Source organism: Rhagoletis pomonella, unplaced genomic scaffold (genome assembly GCF_013731165.1).
Source record: "Rhagoletis pomonella isolate Grant_MI unplaced genomic scaffold, Rhpom_1.0 Rhpom_scaffold_00002, whole genome shotgun sequence".
Taxonomy (NCBI): Eukaryota; Metazoa; Arthropoda; class Insecta; order Diptera; family Tephritidae; genus Rhagoletis; species Rhagoletis pomonella.
In genome coordinates this window covers 84,625,902-84,646,291 of record NW_023458556.1, presented here as the reverse complement: position 1 = coordinate 84,646,291, position 20,390 = coordinate 84,625,902, and the positions used below count along the sequence as shown (strand labels likewise).

The following is a 20,390-nucleotide window of genomic DNA, read 5'->3' as shown; positions in this document are numbered from 1 at the left end:
AAAAAAGTTTATTCCAAACGTTCAGAATGAATAAAGAAAATTTTCGAAATAGGACTAAAATTACACTCATTTTCCACTTGCAAAAAAAAAACGCAAAAAACGTTAATAGCGTTTGGTGCGTTGCTTTAAAACGTTGCAACGCGTTGCATTTAGTATTCTAGCAGCTGAAGGAACGTAATTAAAAATTTCAGATATGTGCTCACGATTTGAAAAAAAGATATATATTTTTTCAAAAAAAAAATCGAAGTTTCTGAGAAATGCCCATATACGTTGAAATAAAATATTTGTTTTTGTTTCAATTCCAGATATGTATAAACTTTAAAGTATAAAATATATCAACCCTGGGAACAAATTTTTGGTACTGAATGGTAAAAAAGTGTGCATTCATTCTAAATATGCAATCATGTGTGAGTGCGAATGCTGCTGTACATTCACATTCTATACCGAATGGCAATCTACCATTCAATAACAAAACACAGTTTGTTTGTTCTCAAATATTTTAATCTACTCAGGAATGAGGTTTTTATTTATACAAACCAACAATCAACATTTTGAAAGAAATGCCGAGTGAATGCAGACTATGTTGATTCAATCATTTTACAGCTCTGCTCTTGATCATGGTCGAAAGGCCGAGTTTCCGGCCCATGTGCAAACCAATATCATGCAAACCCAAGAATGATAGAACACAAGATTGCGCCGATTGCAGCAGAATTCGTGAGAGTAATTTTAGCGTGACGTCATCGTAGAGTTGACAATTGAGAGCGGCGAGAATGAGGGCGACTAGTGATGTGCTGAATTGCCCCAATACTCGGTACCCAATACTTAAAAAAGATACCGATTATTTACATTAAACCCTCGCCATTATATGCGTTTCAGGTTTAGAAAAAACTTTCATTACTAATTTATATGATATCGGCTAAAACACTTGAACTTATCGCCACAGAAAAATATTATTTTATCAGTTTTAACCTTAGTCGATCCAAGGTTCAAGAAAAATACTTGACGGATGAAGAAGCCTTTCAGGGGAGAGATTCTGTAGCCAGTTAGCGACAAGTTTCGGATCGATATCGCACTTGTTGACTTACAAATATTTTATATCAAACGTCGACAAAACCGATACCGATTCGAAAATTGTCGTTAACTGGTTACAGAATCTGTCCCAGGCCTACAAAAGTGATATCGTCCGATTCAGCTGGAACAAAAATGCTTCCAACAGGGTTTCTCTGTATTATGACATCGAACCGACATGTATACATCTTTCATTTGAATCAGAAAAAAAGCTCTATTGGCTCTTACATTCGGGTTTTGTTAGGCGTTTTTTCCATATTTTTGGCCTATGTGCGCTTTTATTCGAAACCTAAATGTTTCGGTACCGAGTATCGAGAGTATTGGGTACTTAAAAGTATTGACTCAGCAGATCACTACTGCTGTCTTCTCTACTATGACGTCACCAAAACAGCTGATTCTGTCAAAATCACTGAGAGCCGAGTAGCGGTATCGTCATCGGCGCCACCTCTGTATTCTCTCCACCGTGATGCAAACCTAATTGTAGACATCACAGTAAAGAAACAACTTGCTTATACACATTTGCTGCATGCACCAGGAACCGCAAGCAATACCTTTAACAGAGAAAAAGCATACATATGTTCGAATGTTGACAGTCTCTGGTGCAATTCTTTAAACGGGTAATTTCAGACCAAAACTTAGAACGTATAATTATTTATAAGGGCGACATTTAATGAGGAGTAGAATGTTTAGTTAGTTAGTTGATGTTTCTTTATTCAATTGTGTACTTTACATAAGTAAGTGTATCTTAAGAGCTAAATACTGATTGCAAATTTTAAATACATTAGTCATATGAAAAGATATAATTTATACAATGCAATTGAATAAGAAGCATACGACGATGACGATAAGTCGACAGTCGGATAAACAAAACATATAAAATTCAGACACTTTGAAATTTCCTTTTTTTTTTCTTTTAGCCATTTCGCTCATGAGAACTCATTTAGTATTAGCTCCCTATACTTAAGACATCTCTCCAGGTAATTATAAAGCGCATGATAGTCGGTACCACTTAATATGCTTACGACTTTAGCCATATCGAGAACACTTTCACCAAAATATTTGCGACGAATATTTCTATACATTGGGCAGGTACCAATGGCATGGAACATGTTCTCCGATTCGCACAGATTGCAGATCGTACAGGTATCTGAAATTACCTTTTTGTACTCTCTTGCGTTTAAATTGAGTAGGCCACCTCTTGCACGAAAAATTAGGCTTATAGCATGAGCGCTATACTAGTCATTAAAATACATCGTATCTGCGGGGATCAAACTCGGGTAAAGGTCATGTGACGTGGTCTTTTGAGCAAACTCACGATAGCCGCAGAATTCCCTCTCTACTAAATTGCTTAGAAGCAACGGTATATACGTCGCAACGGAGTCAGGAGAAAAGTCACTAATAGGATTCATATTTATCGTATCAGCGATATGATGCCATTTCTTTACCCAATAGGTATTCAAACGAATGGATTCTTCCGCAAGAATACGAGGAAGCCTGTTAGGTGGTAGCTTTAGGCAACGCAAAATGAAATACATATGCAAGCGTAACGTGTGGACATATTGAGGTAGTAACTTTGTTTCTAGATGTAGCATGTAGTTCGGTGTGTTGGAGGGCAAAAAGATAAACTTTTTTATGAAAAAACGCAGGAGTTTTTCCACAGATTCATATTTTTCTACGCCCCACACTTGAGCTCCGTAGAACATTATCGATCTGGAGCAGGTATCAAAGATTTTTAGCTTCTTAGTGATACAAATCCTTGGGTTATTTACATACTTTAACCAGGTAGCATTAATAGCAGTTTTTGAATCAACAAGCTTTAATTCCAGGTGTTTGTTATAAGACAATTTGTAGTTAAGAAGAACGCCTAAGTATTTAAATTCATTAACTATCTCTATTGGGTCATCACCGAGCGTCCAGCTATAACCAGAAGGGATCCTACTACATTCTCTGAATACCATAATTTTGGACTTGGCCAGGTTTATTTTTAGACCCCATTGTTCACTATATTCGCGTATAGCGTCTATTTTGAAGATCGTTAGGAGAGTCTGCAAATAAGACCAAGTCATCTGCGTACATTAGTACTTTTATGATCGTATCTGCTATTTTTAATCCACCAGGCAATTAATCGGATAGATCGTTAAGGTACAGTGAGAATAAAACTGGGCTGAGGGGACACCCCTGCCTAACGCCTTGGTTAACGGGAAAATACGAAGAGAGTTCGCCTTTGAGCCAGATTTGGTTCGACGTATCTTCGTACAATAGACGCAATACATTAAGCATATGGCTCGAGATGCCAAAGGTAGATAACTTATAGAAAAGCAAATTTCGAGGGATAGTGTCGAAAGCGCACGAGAAGTCGATAAAAAAAGCAAACGTTTTCTTTTTAGCTTTAAAATTTAAATGTACAATACTGGATATATTGAAAATGTTATCCACTGTAGAGTATCCTTTACGAAAACTCGCTTGAAATTCATTGATAATATTGTTGCAGTCTATCCAGACGTTCAGACGGGACAGTATGATTCCTGTAAAGATCTTATAAAGAGTATCAAGCAAGGAGAGACCTCTATAATTGGACACAACACTCGGATCCCCTTTTTTGAATAAAGTGATAATGACCGATTTGCGAAACGAGGGCGGGATCTCCTTCTTAAGAAATATTTTGTTGAAAACCGAGAGAACCTGAACTAAAAAGCTTTTCGGAGCGAATTTATAAAATTCGTAACTTATACGGTCTAACCCAGGGGCCTTATTGGTTTTGGTACTCTTGAGCGCGAAGAGTAGCTCGCGCATTTCGAAAGGGGCATCCATGAACGGGTCGATGATAGATGGCATTGCCCACTTAATTGACATCTCTCCACTTTGTCGAAATAGCAGGGTCTTGAAATGTTCATAAAAGTTCGATAATGAACAACCAGTACTGACCCTAGGTGCGGACTGTTTAATAGTGTTAGCTAGTCGCCACCAGTCACTGCTGTTTTTAACAGAGTTTAAGCGATCAATTTGGCTACACTGCCAGTCTAATTTTTTCTGATTGCACAGCTGAAAATAGCTCGCGCGGCAAGCGACGTATTTTATTCTATCATCCTCAATATTATCTTTTCTAAAGCGCCTTAGGTAGTGTATCATTTTACTACGTGCATTATGACATTGACAGTCAAACCATTCATTTTTGGGGGTAAATAATTTGTTCCCTGTTTGTGTATTTGCCGCACGCTTGATTGTATCAGTCAGGGCTTCGAAAATGGCAGAAATTGTACTCCCAGCATTATAAAGACCGCTGCTACATGCTTCATCGAGATTTCTGGCATATGCGTTCATTTTATTGGGGTTCCATCTTAGTTTTTGTGGGAAGCTACATTCAGTTGGTGAAACGACAGTTGAACGCCCAACTAGCTCTAGGACTAGAGGCATGTGGTCGGAAAACGTTTTAGAGCCAATATAAAAGTTTTTTACCAGAGGCGAAACATCGAAAGAACAGATACCATAGTCAATTACTGTGCTGCCTGCAGCGCCACAAAAAGTTAGCTCTCCAGCTGCGTCACCCGAAATTCTACCATTTAATATAACGCCTCCAATATTATCTAGCAGTTTTTTACCCTTTTGGTCTAGCATAAGGTCCTTCGAGCACCTATTTACGCAAAACTGAAGTACGCCAAGGATAAGGTGCTCATCTAAGGTCTGCTCAGTGCCCATACGCCCATTGAGGTCACCCAGCACAAAGGAGGTAGGACGTAACTTTAACAAGAACTCTTCAATCTCAGAAAAACTCTTATACCAGCTTGTACAATTAAGGTAAATCGGAATAAATACGGAATTGATGTCGCCCAACCTAACAGATAAGCAAACGCACTCATACAGAACAACGAATTTTAAATTAAATACATTTTCAACCGATTTTTTATATCCAAAGAGACATCCACCACTGGCACGGCCAGCTTTGTGTACTTTAGTTGCATCGGACCAAAACAAAACATAATCTTTAAAAAGGTGAAAGAACCTAGATCTGTTCTCAGGAAGCACATGAGTTTCAAATAGGAAAAAAATATCAAAAGTGTTTACATAGGTGAAAAAATCTGGAAATTTCAATTTACTACTTAAATTTGCTACGTTATAAGACAATACGTGACATAATTTACTCTGTTTCGCTTCACTTAGAGGATTTGAAGAGCCTGTTAGTTTTTTGCATCTCTCGTAGAGGACTTGGTCTTGCAGTGAACTTCCATATAAAGTCTTTCATAGTCGATTAGAGACTAATCGAATGATATACCATACAAAGCCTGGAGTGTTTTTACAGCCAGTTCACTACCGCAGATGAGTATGTTTTTATTGTCAAAACGCATCCATCTACCACCAATGTTTATGGCGTCGTTTCTGGCAAAAACCTTTCTATTAGCGTCTAGACTCGTGAGGTACTTTCTTAGCTGGAGTAGTACGCTTTTTTGATCCGTTTTTATTCACTTAAGTCTTTCTCAATAGATAAGGCTGAACCCGCCAGTTTCCTCGTACTTTTTAAGACTTCCTTGGCCATCTCTGCCGATTCCAGTTCAGCTACTACACCCACTTTATTTTTATTTTCAAAAAGAACACGCGTCTCACGTACTACAATGTGCGGCATTTTTAGCTTCTCCTGGCATAGTGGTTTTACTCCTATATTTGTAGCATCCTCCTTCCTAAGGCCTTTCACTATGACGTTCTTACTCCGGCTACGCTCTGATAGGAAGAATATTTCCTTCTTTTCTGACTCCCTTTCATCCCTAAGTTTTCTGACCTCTGCTTTTAATGCCCGATTTTCGGCTTCAAGCGTTTCGATTTTATGTGCAACGGAACTCATTTCCTGTTTTAAATCTCGAATGTCAGTTTTAGTGGCCAAATTGGACATTTGAGCACTGAAGCTCTGTTCTAGCGTTTTAACGGCCATAAGAACGTCACACATGGAGACTTCCGGTGGATAGTTCACTATTTTTTCTCTTGGCTTTTTGACCAGAGGATACCGACGGGGTAGAAGAAGGACCGCAGCATGTTTGGCATTTTAAAAATATGTAATGTTGTCAGAAACAAGAGTTTTACAAAATATCTAAGGCTTAACTAAATTACTTAATTATGTTCAAAATATTTTAAAGCTGCTAGTGTTGAAGCAGGGTGGCAGCACAGGTACAAAAGCACCTAAATTATATTTGACACTTCCAGTTGGAGTGTTTACCAGTCAGTCGTTGTGTTGTCAGCAATTGGCGCAAAGCAAGCGCAGTTTTGCTTTTGGTTATTTTTTAGGAAAACGGTCACAACCAAAACAAAACACACATACAAGTACTCACAGAAGTGAAGGCAGCGACCGGCGACGACGACGTTAAGTGTCAGGCGCAGCTACGTCTACGGTGAGTTTTTAATTTTTTGAATTTTTTATAAGTTACGTGATGAGCGAAGCACTCCAAAACAGCACCAAGCAAACAGCGTCGAACAGCAAGAGATTGGAACACCACAGCGTAGCGGCAGCACCAAGCAAAAGACAGGCGGACAACAACCACCAGCCAACAATCGAGACAGGCGCAGCGCAGCTGCGGCACCCAACAACGGCGCTGTGAAAACTTATGACAAAAACAGCGGCAGTCAGCACCGATGGCGGCACAACCAGAAACTAGTAGAGTGGATCCCCAGATGATCTGTGCACTTCAACTTCACTTGAGTCCAAGTTCAAGTGGGACCAAGTTTGTTTTTCGGATAAATGTTCTTTAGTTTCTAACTCGTATCACCACGAGCAGTATGTGTGTATATGTCGGCAGAATCAGCGGTATCGGCAGACAGCACCAATGGCAGCAGCAAGCAACAAATGGCAGAGTGGAAGCACCAGCTGATCTGTGTTTACCTCAACCAACTCCAAGTTCCAGTGGTACAGAGTAATTTATTATACGGCTACACGCCTTTCTGGGCTAATATTACGCGAATTATTTCTTAAAATCAGCAATTTTTCTCACGAGCAAAAATTTATGCGATCCGCTACTTTACAGTGTTGCCAGATTGCCAGTAGAATGTTTATGTTATTAGCTGTGTTTCTTTTAATTATTTTCCTACAATTTTTCATACATCGCATGCACTATATTTAGATATGAATACAATGCCATTAACATTCAAACCTAAAAAAATTATAAACCGATGTATGTTCAAATATTGACAGTGCAATTCTTTAGAGCAGTCATTTCAGACCAAAACTAACAACGTATAATTACATTTGTAAAAGCGACATCTAACCAGGACTGGAAAACCATTAGCAGAAGCACAGCGCAACCTAGGCGCAGTCTTTTGAATAGAAAATTAGCTGTGTTTCTTTAAATTGACCTTTTTCATATACAGTCAAACTTATAACTCGAGCTAAATCGGGTAGCGAGAGCGTTTAGAAAGCAATATACACTCATTTTTAGTTCCATAACTCGAACTTCTCTAACTCGAATTTCTCCATAATTCGAATAAAAATGTTGGCAAATGCTTCTGTAAGTCGAACAATTTAGGGGAAATCCCAAACTATGCACTTGGTTTTGTTGTTTTTTTTTCAGTGAATCTCTTATGCTGTAAATACATAAAGGGCTTGCGGTGTGTGGCTAACCTTGCAGTTACGTTCCACAGTCGTGTCGCGCTTGGCTTGTAATTTTTTAATGAGAGCGACAGCCTAGCGAAATGTCAACCAAAGAAATGTCACCACAAAAGAATTTGGCGCTATTCGCTGAAAACATTTGCAAATCTCGTGAAGAATTTATAAAACGGGGTTTTTCAAAACTTGTGCTAAACAGTTGGAATCACAAGATGAGCATTTTTTCAAAGCTACTCGCATGTCGGTTGCAACATACAATTTACTTATTTCAATGTTAAGAGAAAAATTGCAGCGAATGTCTCGTCGACCCCCAATTGGAGTTGAAACACGGTTATCGGTAACGCTTTTGTAAGTATTAATATTAGTGTTCTAGATTCAGGAAGGTTTGCAGGTTTTTGTCTAAAGTTACAGGAAAACGTTCCCGGTGTTTTTCAGCTATGTCTTACACGTGGCAGAACGCTGTTCCTATAACTTCGGACTAAGTTCTCAAATCTTACTGCATCTAAAATACTACTGATTTTTAATCCTTGAATGTCATCCCTGTCAGTTCGTCGAATCGACGAAGGATGACTTTCCAAGGTTAAAACACACGCCGAAATTTTATGTTACAGGTATTTAGCTCAAGGATGTAATGTACAAGTTCTGGCTTGGGCGTATAAGCTTGGCATTTCAACTGTGCGAAAAATAATTTATGAAACATGTGATGCACTTCTCCACCAAATGTCACAGAACTGCGGAAAATTGCTGATGATTTTTTCATAAAAACTGGAATGCCAAATTGCGTGGGAGCAATTGATGGCAAGCATATTAATATGTTCCGTCCAAGAAAAAGTGGCTCACTTTATTTTAATTATAAAAAACGGTTTAGCATCACACTATTAGCGGCTTGTGATGCCAACTATGGCCCTTATTATGAGCTGCATTCGATCTTCGCTGGCTATCGAAGATCGAAAGTGAAATTCGTATTATGAGCTATGCAAGCGTGTCGAAATTTTCGTTGAGTATCGAATTTTCTGTCGAACAGAATTTTGCTTTCGATGGTGTAGCGAAGTGTTAGAAAATTGTGAAAAATTTATGATTTTGTTTATGTTTTCTTACATTTTGGCGGCTAGACACTAATTTTAAACAATTTTTATTAATTTCATGCAGTTCTAACATCGTGAATACTAAACACAAGCACGAAAGGCTGGTTTTACTTGTGAAAGAAAATCCCAATACTCTGTTGGCACGATCTCTGAGAACAAAATCGTAGCGCTGTTGATAGTTTTAAAATATTTTAAATAGATTTGGCTCACAAACGCCTCTTTAGATGGTCGGAACTTTTTAATGAATCTGTAGACAAATTTCTTAAATATATTTTATATCAAAATATATTCGAAAGACTAATAAACTTAAACTCTCTTAAACATTTGCTACTCCTGGCCAGTTTACTAAGCTCTCATCCTCTGACGAATCGTTGAACCAGAACTCGTTGTACTCATTTTACCACGTTTTTATAAACTTGCTTTCTTTTTTACTTCATTTTAATTAGAACAAATTTACATAAATATGTATAAGCACACTATTTAGTTTGCTCGATTTGTAAACAAAGCTGCTCAGCGGTGAAAAATATACTATTGTGAACAACCTAAACGAGCGAGATTCACAATAGCGCTATTCTTCATCGAATGAGCGCCATAATACCAAATGAAAATTCGTTCGCTCAGCACTTTCGACCACAGTCGAAAATCGAATGGAACTCATATTAGGGGCCTATGTGTTCACCTATGTTAACGTTGGATCATTTGGTTCTCAAAGCGATGGCGGTATATTTAGTAGAACCGCCTTTGGTAAAAGAATTTTAGACGAAACCTTGGAAGTGCCACCGGACCGACCTTTACCTCATACTTCAATCAACTTTCCCTATTACTTTGTAGCTGATAATGCCTTTCCCCTAAAAAAAAATTTAATGCGACCTTTTCCTGGCCATTTCTTATCCCCGGATAAAACAGCATTTAACAAAGCTTTATCAAAAGCTCGTGTACATATCGAAAATGCATTTGGCATTCTAGCAAATCGATGGCGAGTCCTTCATACAAACATTCATGCCAATCCAGAGAACGCTGACAAAATTGTGTTAGCTACTATAGTACTGCATAATTGCATAGAGACAATAGTTATATTACCAATGCTCACAGAGATCACGATGATCAAAATTCCCTTCAAAGCATTTCCAACACAGTTTCAAATCGGTCCTCTACATCAGCATTCGAGCTCCGAAATATTTTAAAAGATTTCATATCCCCGCAACTAAACTAATTAACTAATATATCACATTTACTCGGTTTACTATGGACATTTTAATGGATTTCGGTTGAAAAATGGAGACAAGATAGCAGCATGCGTAAAGGTATGAAATCACTAATAGAAATCTGCACATTATTCACAAAATAAAGTTTTATTTATCCACATTCAGATATTGTAATTACATGGTTTCCTCTTGGCGGTGATATTCGAAAAATTGCAACAACCTGGCAAGATCAAACAACGCAAAAAGACTGGACAAAAAAATAGTGATAATAAGAAAAACTTAGTGATTTAAGAAATTAAAAAAAAAGAAAATACAGTGTGAAGGAAAATTTTACTTTAAAAGCCTTGCCAATATTTAATAAAAATCACCATGCACTCAGGTTTGCTTCCCACTGTATGATTTAAATTAGAGATTCAAAAAGAACTTAAAAAAAAACAAATATGTACATACATTAAATTAAATTAAAAACAACTTTGTTATTTAATTTCTGGTTGATAAAAAACTGTACTTGGATATTTAATCGCTTTGATTTCTTGGAGTTCGAAAATACTAAAGTTGTTATAAAAATTCTGTTCGTCTTTTTTTGTATTTTATAAATTTTAGTCCTGTGCCTTGTTTAAATACAACCTTTTTAAAAAATAATACATATATTTATATACATACAGCAATGGTGAAAGATTTAGAACCGAAAACTCAAAATGATATTGATTGCAATTTATGTTTATTTATTTATTTTTAATAATTTTCATTTAGAATATATGTACATACAGTCAGTGTCAAATGTAAGTGTACACCTTATTCTAATATAATATTCACAATTATATATATATAATCATGTAAATAAAAGCTTCACACTTTATATGTAAAGTTCACAAAAATTCAAACAATGTTCATCCAAATTTAAAAATTTGTATTCAGAATTTACAGAAAGTTTCCAAGTGTGCAGTTTTGTAACCCTTTCAATTTCAGTCTCCTAAAGTGCAAGTTTCAAATCGCCAATAATTACCGTTGATTTTTTAGAATTTTTTTTTGTGGAGGGTGTTGCGCATTTTCTTCCATATAAAAATAGATTTTGATCGCGCGTTATATGGAAGAAAACGCGCAACACCCTCCACAAAAAAAATTCTAAAAAATCTACGGTAATTATTGGCGATTTGAAACTTGCACTTAGGAGACTGAAATTCAAAGGACTACTAAACTGCGTACCCGAAAATTTTCTAAAAATTCTGATTAGGAATTTTGATGCGTTTAATTACTAAACCTTTTCTATTTAATTTTTTTACAAAAACAGTTAAAAATTAACAACAATCTTAAGGCAAATTCAATGAGATCATTAAAAACAAACAATAAAATAATATAAAATAAATGGATTTATTTTGGAACGAATTTCCGTCATCCCTTGTCAAGTTTGGTTTGCAGACAAACCGGTTTCGGCGTTGTGCCATCTTCAGTGTCATTTTTCGTTATGTCTGGTCCGAGATTTGTCCCTAATTTATGTTCATTTATCTTAGGTAATGTGATTTTCGTCGATGATTAATTACTAGATATGCCATGGTGCCCATTTTTTTGAAGCAGGTAATAGGTTCATCTTCGCTGTTTCGTTATTAACATCCATTATGTTGTCGCTGTATGTTAATATGGATACAAACAAGTACATAACTGATACTAGCAACATTTTCTATTTTAATATACATACTCACTAATTATATATGATTTCGATGTAATAAATTTAATTTTCCTTTCGCATTTTTGCTATTTCGTTCAAAGCATATGTGGTAATTTTTCCCACCAACGTCGCTTCTTCCTGCGGGTTAAACTTGTGTGCCGTAATGATTTGAGCAATCCCTTGAAACATACTCGCGGAAGCATTTGGCACATTATTAGCATTTGCGATTGTAATGCTATTTGCAGCAGCAGCAAATGTGTCGCACGTTTCCTTCAGGGAACTTGAAGTTTCCTCTAGGAAAAAACGAAAGTCGTCATCAATCTAAGGAAAAAATAATCTTTCAGATTTCTGGCACATATACACTTATAACTAGGGAAGACAAAAATATGCACAAAAAACTTTACTATATGATCATTAAAATTGTCTTCCCTGCTTATAACAATAAACGTACATACCATGTCGTGTTTGCGTCGCGATTGGCGTGGTGTTGCTGTGTGTACTTCGTCTTCTTCTCCCTGCACTTCAATAACACTTTCCTCCACTTCGGAAACATTGCTCCACGTTCTTAAAATAGTAAAAATTTATATAAATACAGATTTATCACTTGCACGCATACATATATGTGCATATACATATACTCGTATATAAGAAATGTAATTATATTCACCTCCGGCAGTACTGGAAGTTGTCCAAAAGTGACATTTGGTCATAGAACCTCCATCTCGTCCTCTTGCTAGCGGAGCTTCCTGATGGCAAAGTCTCGGCCCGTTTGCACCGCGAATAATGGTCGCGCAAACCTTTCCAGCGCTTTTTACATACATTAGCTGTGAAATAAATAATATCTCGGTGAAAATCTTTAGAATTAAAAAATCTAATCGCTACCTTCTTGGCCCAATACTTCGCTTATCTGCAACCACACTTCCTCCTTTTTCAGAGCATTTTTATACCCCTCATCATTAAGGTTGTACAAAAATGGATATTTTTGCACTTCGCTAATTAAAATTTCATCGAAATCCATTGTTTTAAATAAATAAAATAAATATATTTGGAAACGTTTGAACAATAAATCAAAAGCCGTTTGATTTGAATTTATGAGCGAAATGTCAACAGAGAGCAAATATTCTCTCATTTTCTCTTCGCACGCCTGTCAAATTAGAAAATAGAAATTGTCCGTCTACAGCTTGGTGTGCAATCGCACGACAACCCTGGCTTGTGTTGTGGATTGTGTTCGGCGCATGTGCTTTACGTGTATTCTAATTTGACAGGCTGCACGCCACACGCCACAAGCCCTTTATGTGTTTACAGCATTATTCGGAGAAGTACTTATTTGCTAAGCAAGTGCTTTTTTTCTTTTTCGCTTTTCTTTGTGTAACGTTGTTAATCAGTTTGAATAGCCTCTTTGTTTATTTATTTGTTTAATTTAGCCAATGAATACATCAAATATTCTTACAGACTATTAAAAAGAAAAGTAAAGTAAATTTACAAAATTAATCCAAAATAGAAGATAACAAATTCAAAAAGTCGTTTTTACAAGCTGTAAAATCAATATGAATACAATTTTCGATGCGATTAAGATCGCATAGAGCTCTTGTGATAGGAGCGTTTAATGCATAAACAGTTTACCGGGCCTATATGAAATGACTCAAAATGACGTAAATTTCTAAGTGGGGCATTAAAACGAATACGTTCAAGGAGGGGGGCACAGTCCACCCGTCCAGAAATAATATCAAATACAAAAGATAGTGACAGAATCGATCTCCTACTTTCCAGCGATTTTAAATTAATGAGCTTACATCTAGCAAGATACGAAGGAATAGGTTCATTAAAATGCAAGGTTCGAAGAGCAAACCTGATAAACACCTTTTGAACTTTTTCAATGCGGTTAACGTAACATGCATGATATGGCCTCCAGATAAATGAGGCGTACTCTAACCTAGATCTAACAAGGGTAGTGAAAAGCAATTTAATTGTATACGGGTCAGAGAATTCGGAACTGTTAAAAGTATGCTTGCTACAATGAACACTTGGCAGCAAATGCTTGGGTAACTAAATTACACTGAGAAAAAGGATTAGTTTCGACAACTAAAGATATTTAGTTCCCGAATTTTGACAATATTTGGGAACTGTTACCAAGGATTGGGAACTATTACCATGGGTTGGTAATTATAACTAAATATATTAAAGCTTCTAATATTCATCTAGGTTGTAACAAATCGTTAATTTAGTTGAAGGGTTTGGTTAATACTAATAAATATTTCTTTGAAGCATATTTCTACAAATTCCATTCAACTTAACGTATGGTTCATAAAAGGATGTTATTAAGCTCTGCTAATGCAGATAAGCTTTCTTTCAACACGTGGTTTAGTCATAGTTACCAAATCTTAGTTGAGGCAACCACGATTTGGTTTTAGAGTGGAACATATTCATGCTTATGAGCCACCCCTAAAGAATGCTGAGCGCTCTCTGAGCACATACGAAGAGCGCCAGCTGAGCAATGCACACAGTCCCACTTATTGAATCGTTTGAATGCGCTAGTATGCCGACCATTGCATTGTGCGTGGAAATCATTGCTCCGCTACCGCTGTTCGTATATGGGTGAAACACGCATGTGGTCCCAGAGCGCTCAGTAAGCTATGGCATGTCGATCGCTGCGCCATGTGTGCTATGACATGCCCATACTTGTTTGTCTCAGTTTCAGTTTTGCTATCATCGCGAGTTGTTTCGGTGCGCGCATAGTTTAAAGTTTAATTAAAAATATAAAGTTGTATGCCAACCGGGGTTTTTCAGTGGATATATAATTCATGTGAATTATAATTTGAAAGTGTCTATTTAGCTAAGGAAAAAGCAAAGCAGTATACTTCCAGCAGATATTGACCTGGGTTTTCGCACGACTGTTCCTGTTTCATCGTTGTTTTTTAAGAAATTCTTAACACCATATACACATGTATTATTTACTTTAGTAACTAACTTATGTAAATATGTACGTATTTTTATGCTTAATATATGCAAATAAAAGAAGAAAGTAAACACAACAAACATCGAGTAAATTTTTATTTGTGTCAAACTGAAACTTTTTTCCTAATAATAAACTTTTAGCTGATTCAAGTCTACAGCAAGTTCACAAAATTAATTGAAAACTTGTATCAACCAAAGCATTGTTTATATTTGCTCAGCAATGATTTTATTCAACTAACAATATTGTCCAATCAAGGTAGTCGTTTTGTAATTATTAACAAATATACATTTGTCCCAACTAGAAGTCTTAAGTAAATTGCAGACTTTCGTGAACTATATATTTATTTCGCCATATCCAACTATGCCACTTGATCACTATAACCAAATCTTGGTTATTATTGTAAAAATTAATTGAAATACGCTTTTAGATTTCGCCCGGTCTTGCGACAGTTTCGGCTTGTGGTTTAATACTAAATTCAGTTTCAGTACAATTCATTTATGAATAGAATTCAACATTAGAAGTGTGAATGTGTGTAAGTGTAATTGTGAGTAAATAAAGTGTAAAAGACAACAAGGTGATAATAGGAACAAATGATTGTTGCCAACGATCATCAATTTTCAACATCCTCGGGCCCGGCAATCGATGATGAAATTTCCAGAGGGTAGAGTAACTGAATTGGCCTCTTAAGCACTTGCTGACCTTGCATTCGTACGTCACATACTCTAATACGCCCGTCTCGTCCTTGGTACGTCGTCTGCACGACTGCTAGCTTCCACTGAAGGCGAGGTTTGTTGTCATCTTTCACCAAAACTACGTCACCAATCCCTATGCTGCGTGACGCTGCGCTCTTGTTGTGATGAATGTAGCGAAGTTGTTGCAGATATTCTTCGCGCCACCTCTTCATATAGCGCCGCAGTAAAGCTTGACGTAGCGTCCAGGCTTGTGAAATCGTCGACCCGTCAGATTGAAAATCTGTAGCCAAAATAGCTGAATTGCAGTCGATTAGAAAATTCGACGGAGTAAGTGGCTCCAAGTCCTTATCGTCATTGGTAATATAAGTTAGCGGCCTGGCATTTACTACACTCTCGACTTCGGTAAGTAATGTTCTAAGCTCCTCTGATGTTAGCACCGCTCTGCCAATTGATGCTTTTAAAGCGTTTTTGACCGACCGCACCAGGCGTTCCCAAAAACCGCCCCACCATGCCGCTCTCTCAGGGATGTATCTCCATGTGATACCTTTATGTGCAGCCAGCTGTAATACCTCCTTCTTTTTCACCAGTTCTTCAAGTTTTCGGAGCTCCAGGTCCGCTCTCTTAAATGTTCTAGCATTATCGGAGATTATGATTTTGGGTGTACCGCGCCTTGCTATAAACCTCCGCAAAGCCTCGATACAGCTATTAACGGTCATGTCAGCAACTAACTCCAAGTGCACCGCGCGAATTGCTGCGCAAGTAAACAGCATTATGTAGACCTTTTTACGGATGTCGTCTCCATCAGTCTTTACGTAGAGTGGGCCGGCGAAATCCACACCAGTGGTTTCAAAAACCCTAGCCGTTGCAATTCGTTCGGCTGGTAAAACCGTCCACGGTTCTGACGCGCTTTTGCCGTATAGGCGCTTGCATATTACACAACGCTGAAGAATGTTCTTAATCAGCTGCCGACCTTGAACTATCCAAAAGTTCTTTCTAATGTGCGACAAAACTGCATTAACGCCACCATGTAGAGTGGCTTTATGCGCCTCAATTATTATCAGCTGGCTAAAACGAGAATGCTTTGGAAGAATAATTGGGTTAGTATGTCTATTACCAAATTCAACTCCATGCAGTCTTCCTGTGAGCACCAGTACGTCATTCTCCAGTATTGGATTTAAAGTCAAAAGCTTTGAATCAGATGAGATTAACAAGCCCTGTTGCAATGCGCCGATTTCCTTCTCGTAATCACCCCTTTGAGCATCCCTTATCCAGTAGCACTCAGCCTCTTTCAACTCTTTATAAGTTAGCTCGTCGACGTCAGCGACAGATTTAACTCTCCGGCCTTTTTCGCGCACATGTTTGGTTTTGATAGCGTTCAGGAACCGAAAAATGTACGATGTCACACGTAGCAGACGCTTCATACTGCTGAAATCGTCGATTTGCAAAATAGGTTTGTACGTATCGCTATCGTCTTTTATTGCAACAGCTACCAAGCACGTCGGTCGCTCAACTTGACAGCCTGTTGGCCAGCATTCTTTTTCTTCTAGCAGCCAGGCTGGTCCATACTTCCACAATACTGATTCTGCTAACTGCTTGGCTTTAATACCTCTGGTAATCAAATCAGCGGGGTTGTTTTTTCCATCGCAGTGGCGCCATTCATATATATTCGTCAGACTGTTTATTTCGTTCACTCTCGCCTTGACATAAGGTTCAACTGCTTTCCGCAGCCTCTTATCCAATTCAAAGCAATTGTAGAATCCGTCCACATGTATGTCGCATAAACATCGCAATCAATAGCCTCAACTAAAAATGCCTTGAGTCTGGCCGCCATCAGGGCTGCGGTCAGCTCCAACTTCGGTAAGCTCAGTTCGCTGTTTACTGAGTTCTTCTCAAGAGGCGCTACTCGATTTTTTGAGCAAATGAAATTTGTCACTATTTCCTTATCAGGAGAAATTTGCCGCAAGTATGCTACCGCTCCATACGCTTTTGGGCTCGCATCTGCAAAAATGTGCATCTCGTTTGTTGCTGTGCTGTACGTTGTGAGATTTCTCTTTATACGCAGTCCGCTTAGTATTGGCAGCTCTTCTTGCCAGCATTGGAAGCTTGACAACAGATCTGCATCCAAAGTTTGATCCCAGTCAAGGTTCGCTTTCCACACACTTTGCAGCAATATTTTAATTCGAACGACAAATGGGGAAAGCATTCCTAAGGGATCGTAGATCTTTGCCATCGCCTTCATTACATTCCGTTTGGTGCCTCTTAACGATCGTAAATATTCAACAATTCCTGCCAATTCGACGCTGAGCTCATCCGCGATTGTGCACCAATTTATGCCCAACACCTTAGGCTTCGTACACTCGTCACGCTTTGCAACTGGAAAAGAGGCTTTTAGTAAAATGTCGTTGGTATTCCACTTACGCAAGTTGAAATTGGCGGCGCCCATTATGCTATTCGCCATTTGAAAAAGGTCGTCAGCCGATTTACGGTTTGGCAGGCTAAGTACCAGATCGTCAACATAAAACGAAGCTTTTAGCTTGTCGCAGATCACGCCATATTGATCTCTACAGCTCTCTATATGCGTCTGTATCGTTGCTGCTAGTAGGAAAGGACTTGAAGCTACGCCGAAGGTAACTCGGGCCATTCGATATTCGGTTATTGATGGTAACACGCTATTGACTTTAGGAGTTGACTCATACCAAAAAAACCGATGGCAATCACGGTCACTTTCGGCTAGTGAGATTTGCAGAAACGCTTTCTCGATATCCGCTGTTAAAGCTATAGGGTTCGAGCGAAACTTTATCAGGGTAGACAACAAATTCGCCACCAAATTGTCGCCTACACTAAGATGCTCGTTTAGAGAAGAAAGTCCGACTTCACTTGACGAGGCATCAAATACTATTCGCATTTTCGTCGTAATTTTTTCTTCTCGATACACTGGTCTATGCGGCATGTAGTAGATCTTTCCACTAGAAGTTATGCCGTCAACAGCTTCAGCGAATCCGTTCTGTAACAGCTCTCTAATTCCTGCATCATACTCGTAAAGTTTGTCGCTATGTTTTAGCAGGCCCGTCGTTAAGCTACGAAGACGAGAGAGAGCAACTTGCTTATTGTCGGCTAATGCGCCGCTGCCAATACGCCATGGCAGATTGACTACGTAGCGCCCGTTAGTTCGATTTATGCTTAATCGGATTTTTCCAACAACAGATTGGTCTTCATTAGATTGGAAATTTGTAATACCGACCGATTCTAGTCTCCAAAAATTAGAGATATCGAACGCATGGCCCACGCTATCGGATATATTTAGTACACAACTGTCTACAGCTAAGTTACTACTACATCCTTGTATTGTCCAACCAAACAGTGTTTTAACCGCAACTAACCTTTCAGATATACGCTTGCTTTCGGTCGTAGTAAATTGCCAAAAGTGGTCTTGACCGATTAATAAGTTAATACCATCAACAAGATTTTCACCACTTATGTTAGTATCAGCTAATTCAAGTTTTAAATATTTCAGTTTTTCACTTCTTATTTTCGGTACCGGTAAAACATCAATACAAATTTTAGGCACAACGATAGCTGTAATTGTCTTTGTTTTTCCGCTGTATTGGCCTTTAATATTAAGTTGAACACTTTTGAAGTCAGTCGGCTGCCTGTGGGTATTTTTATCTCCAAAGGCTACAATTCTCATTTTTTCAATGCCGCTCGCCGATAACTTCAAGAAATTCGCTAGTTTTTCACTTATGTAAGTGCGCTGACTGCCGTTGTCCATAACCAATCTGCTTAGCCCCCGTTCGCTGTTAGTGACGTCACTAACGACAGCTTTTGCTGTTTGCAGGAATATGTCAATTTGCTCTGCCGATATGGTATTCAAAGTCGCTGTTCCGGCTAAAGAGTTTGACAAAGCAGCTTGTGCTCCCGTTACGCTACTATTACCTCCTTGCTTTTTAATGTCGCTTCGATCGCTCATTCGTAAATTTTTCTCACTGGCTTTTGCTTGCTCACACATGGGCGTAAGGTGCCTACCGCTACATCCATTGCATTTTACCCACTGCGCTCTGCAGAATTTGGAGCTGTGGTTCTTATTCCCGCATCGAAAGCATCTACTCTCTTGTCTTAGCAACTGCTTTCTTTGTTCGACGCTCATGTTGCTAGTGCAGTTTTTGGTGCTGTGACTGGCGCTCTTGCAAAATATACATTGTGGATTACTGTTTCCGTTAGCATAAAGAGTGGTAGCGGTACCTTGATTTGCGCGTGAAATTCTTTTTTGATCCCGTTCATCGCTTCTTTTATCTCGCTCGGATAACTGCGCCTTTTCAAGGGCTTCAAGCTCCACCTTAATAAATTCAAGGAGGGATTTTAGATTATCATCTTTATGGTGGGCAATGTCAGTTTCCGCTGCGTTAACATTCTCAATCGCTGTGCTGTTGATGTTGTCAGTCATTGTGGTACAGAGTGAACCCTTACCACCAGCTCTGTGATATTGTACACGCAGGCTTGCAGGTAAAACCTTAAGCAATACTGATTTTGCCACTATGTCATATTGATGAGATGGTACTCGCAGCGCGCTAAGTGACCTAATTATAACACTAATTTCGTTATACAACTGACGTAGTGCATGAACATCACTGGAATTATGCACAACCTTCAAATTAATCAACTTCTGGAGGTATTTCTCAACAATTTTTTCGGTATTGCCGTATTCTTCCAAGAGAAGCGATACAGCATCTGAATAACAAGACTCAGTTGGCGTAAATCCGGCTATCGTTGCCGCTGCTTGGCCAACCAATGCCCCGTTCAGGTAATTAAATTTAGTAGCTGCTGAGAATTTGCGATTTTCATGTACTGCACGCTTAAACTGTTCCCAAAAGGGAAGCCAGTTTTCGAATTTCCCGTCAAATTTCTTCAATTCGAACGATTTTAACCTAACGCCGTTACACTCCCTAACCTCCTCGAAGGTGGCGCCCTGTCCGTTGGTGGGTCCATCTATCTCCCCAGAGTTAGCTTTGAAATGAGTGTTCAACACGTGTTCCAATTGCGCAATAACGGTCACAGCTTTGTCATCATATTCGATTACACTCTCACATTCCTTTTGGAGATCTTCAGCCTTAATGCTGGCGCGCATGGCCTCGTCTGCC

At 38.4% G+C, this 20,390-nt stretch overlaps 3 protein-coding genes and 1 pseudogene across 4 annotated transcripts in view; 1 reads left to right on the top strand and 3 right to left on the bottom strand.

The window, feature by feature from the left end:
• LOC118734130 overlaps positions 1-12,915 on the bottom strand; it is an 18,821-nt gene extending 5,906 nt beyond the window's left edge. The window contains exons 1-4 of one of the 2 annotated variants that reach the window (XM_036463843.1): positions 12,490-12,915; positions 12,275-12,431; positions 12,063-12,171; positions 11,638-11,928 (exon numbers count right to left, since the gene is read on the bottom strand). In XM_036463843.1, the coding sequence (XP_036319736.1) occupies positions 11,671-11,928; positions 12,063-12,171; positions 12,275-12,431; positions 12,490-12,736 (771 nt within the window). In that variant the 5' untranslated portion in view covers positions 12,737-12,915 and the 3' untranslated portion in view covers positions 11,638-11,670. The remainder of the gene's footprint in view (positions 1-11,637; positions 11,929-12,062; positions 12,172-12,274; positions 12,432-12,489) is intronic. The other variant, XM_036463842.1, reaches the window with a different exon arrangement.
• Positions 7,877-10,236, top strand: LOC118734132 (annotated as a pseudogene).
• Positions 12,916-15,173: 2,258 nt separating the features above from the next.
• LOC118755464 lies at positions 15,174-16,676 on the bottom strand. Its single transcript, XM_036490296.1, has one exon. The coding sequence runs from the start codon at positions 16,674-16,676 to the stop codon at positions 15,174-15,176; it is 1,503 nt and encodes a 500-aa protein (XP_036346189.1).
• Positions 16,677-16,942: 266 nt separating this feature from the next.
• LOC118755455 lies at positions 16,943-20,390 on the bottom strand (the record flags this gene model as incomplete). The annotated part of the gene is given in 1 exon segment (XM_036490288.1): positions 16,943-20,390. A coding segment is annotated over 1 exon segment (3,448 nt), but the record flags the coding sequence as incomplete, so codon positions are not given.

What these genes read in the sequence shown, in the direction of transcription:
- LOC118755464 (XM_036490296.1), bottom strand. Translation starts at nt 16,676, where the DNA reads ATGAAGCGTCTGCTACGTGTGACATCGTACATTTTTCGGTTCCTGAAC.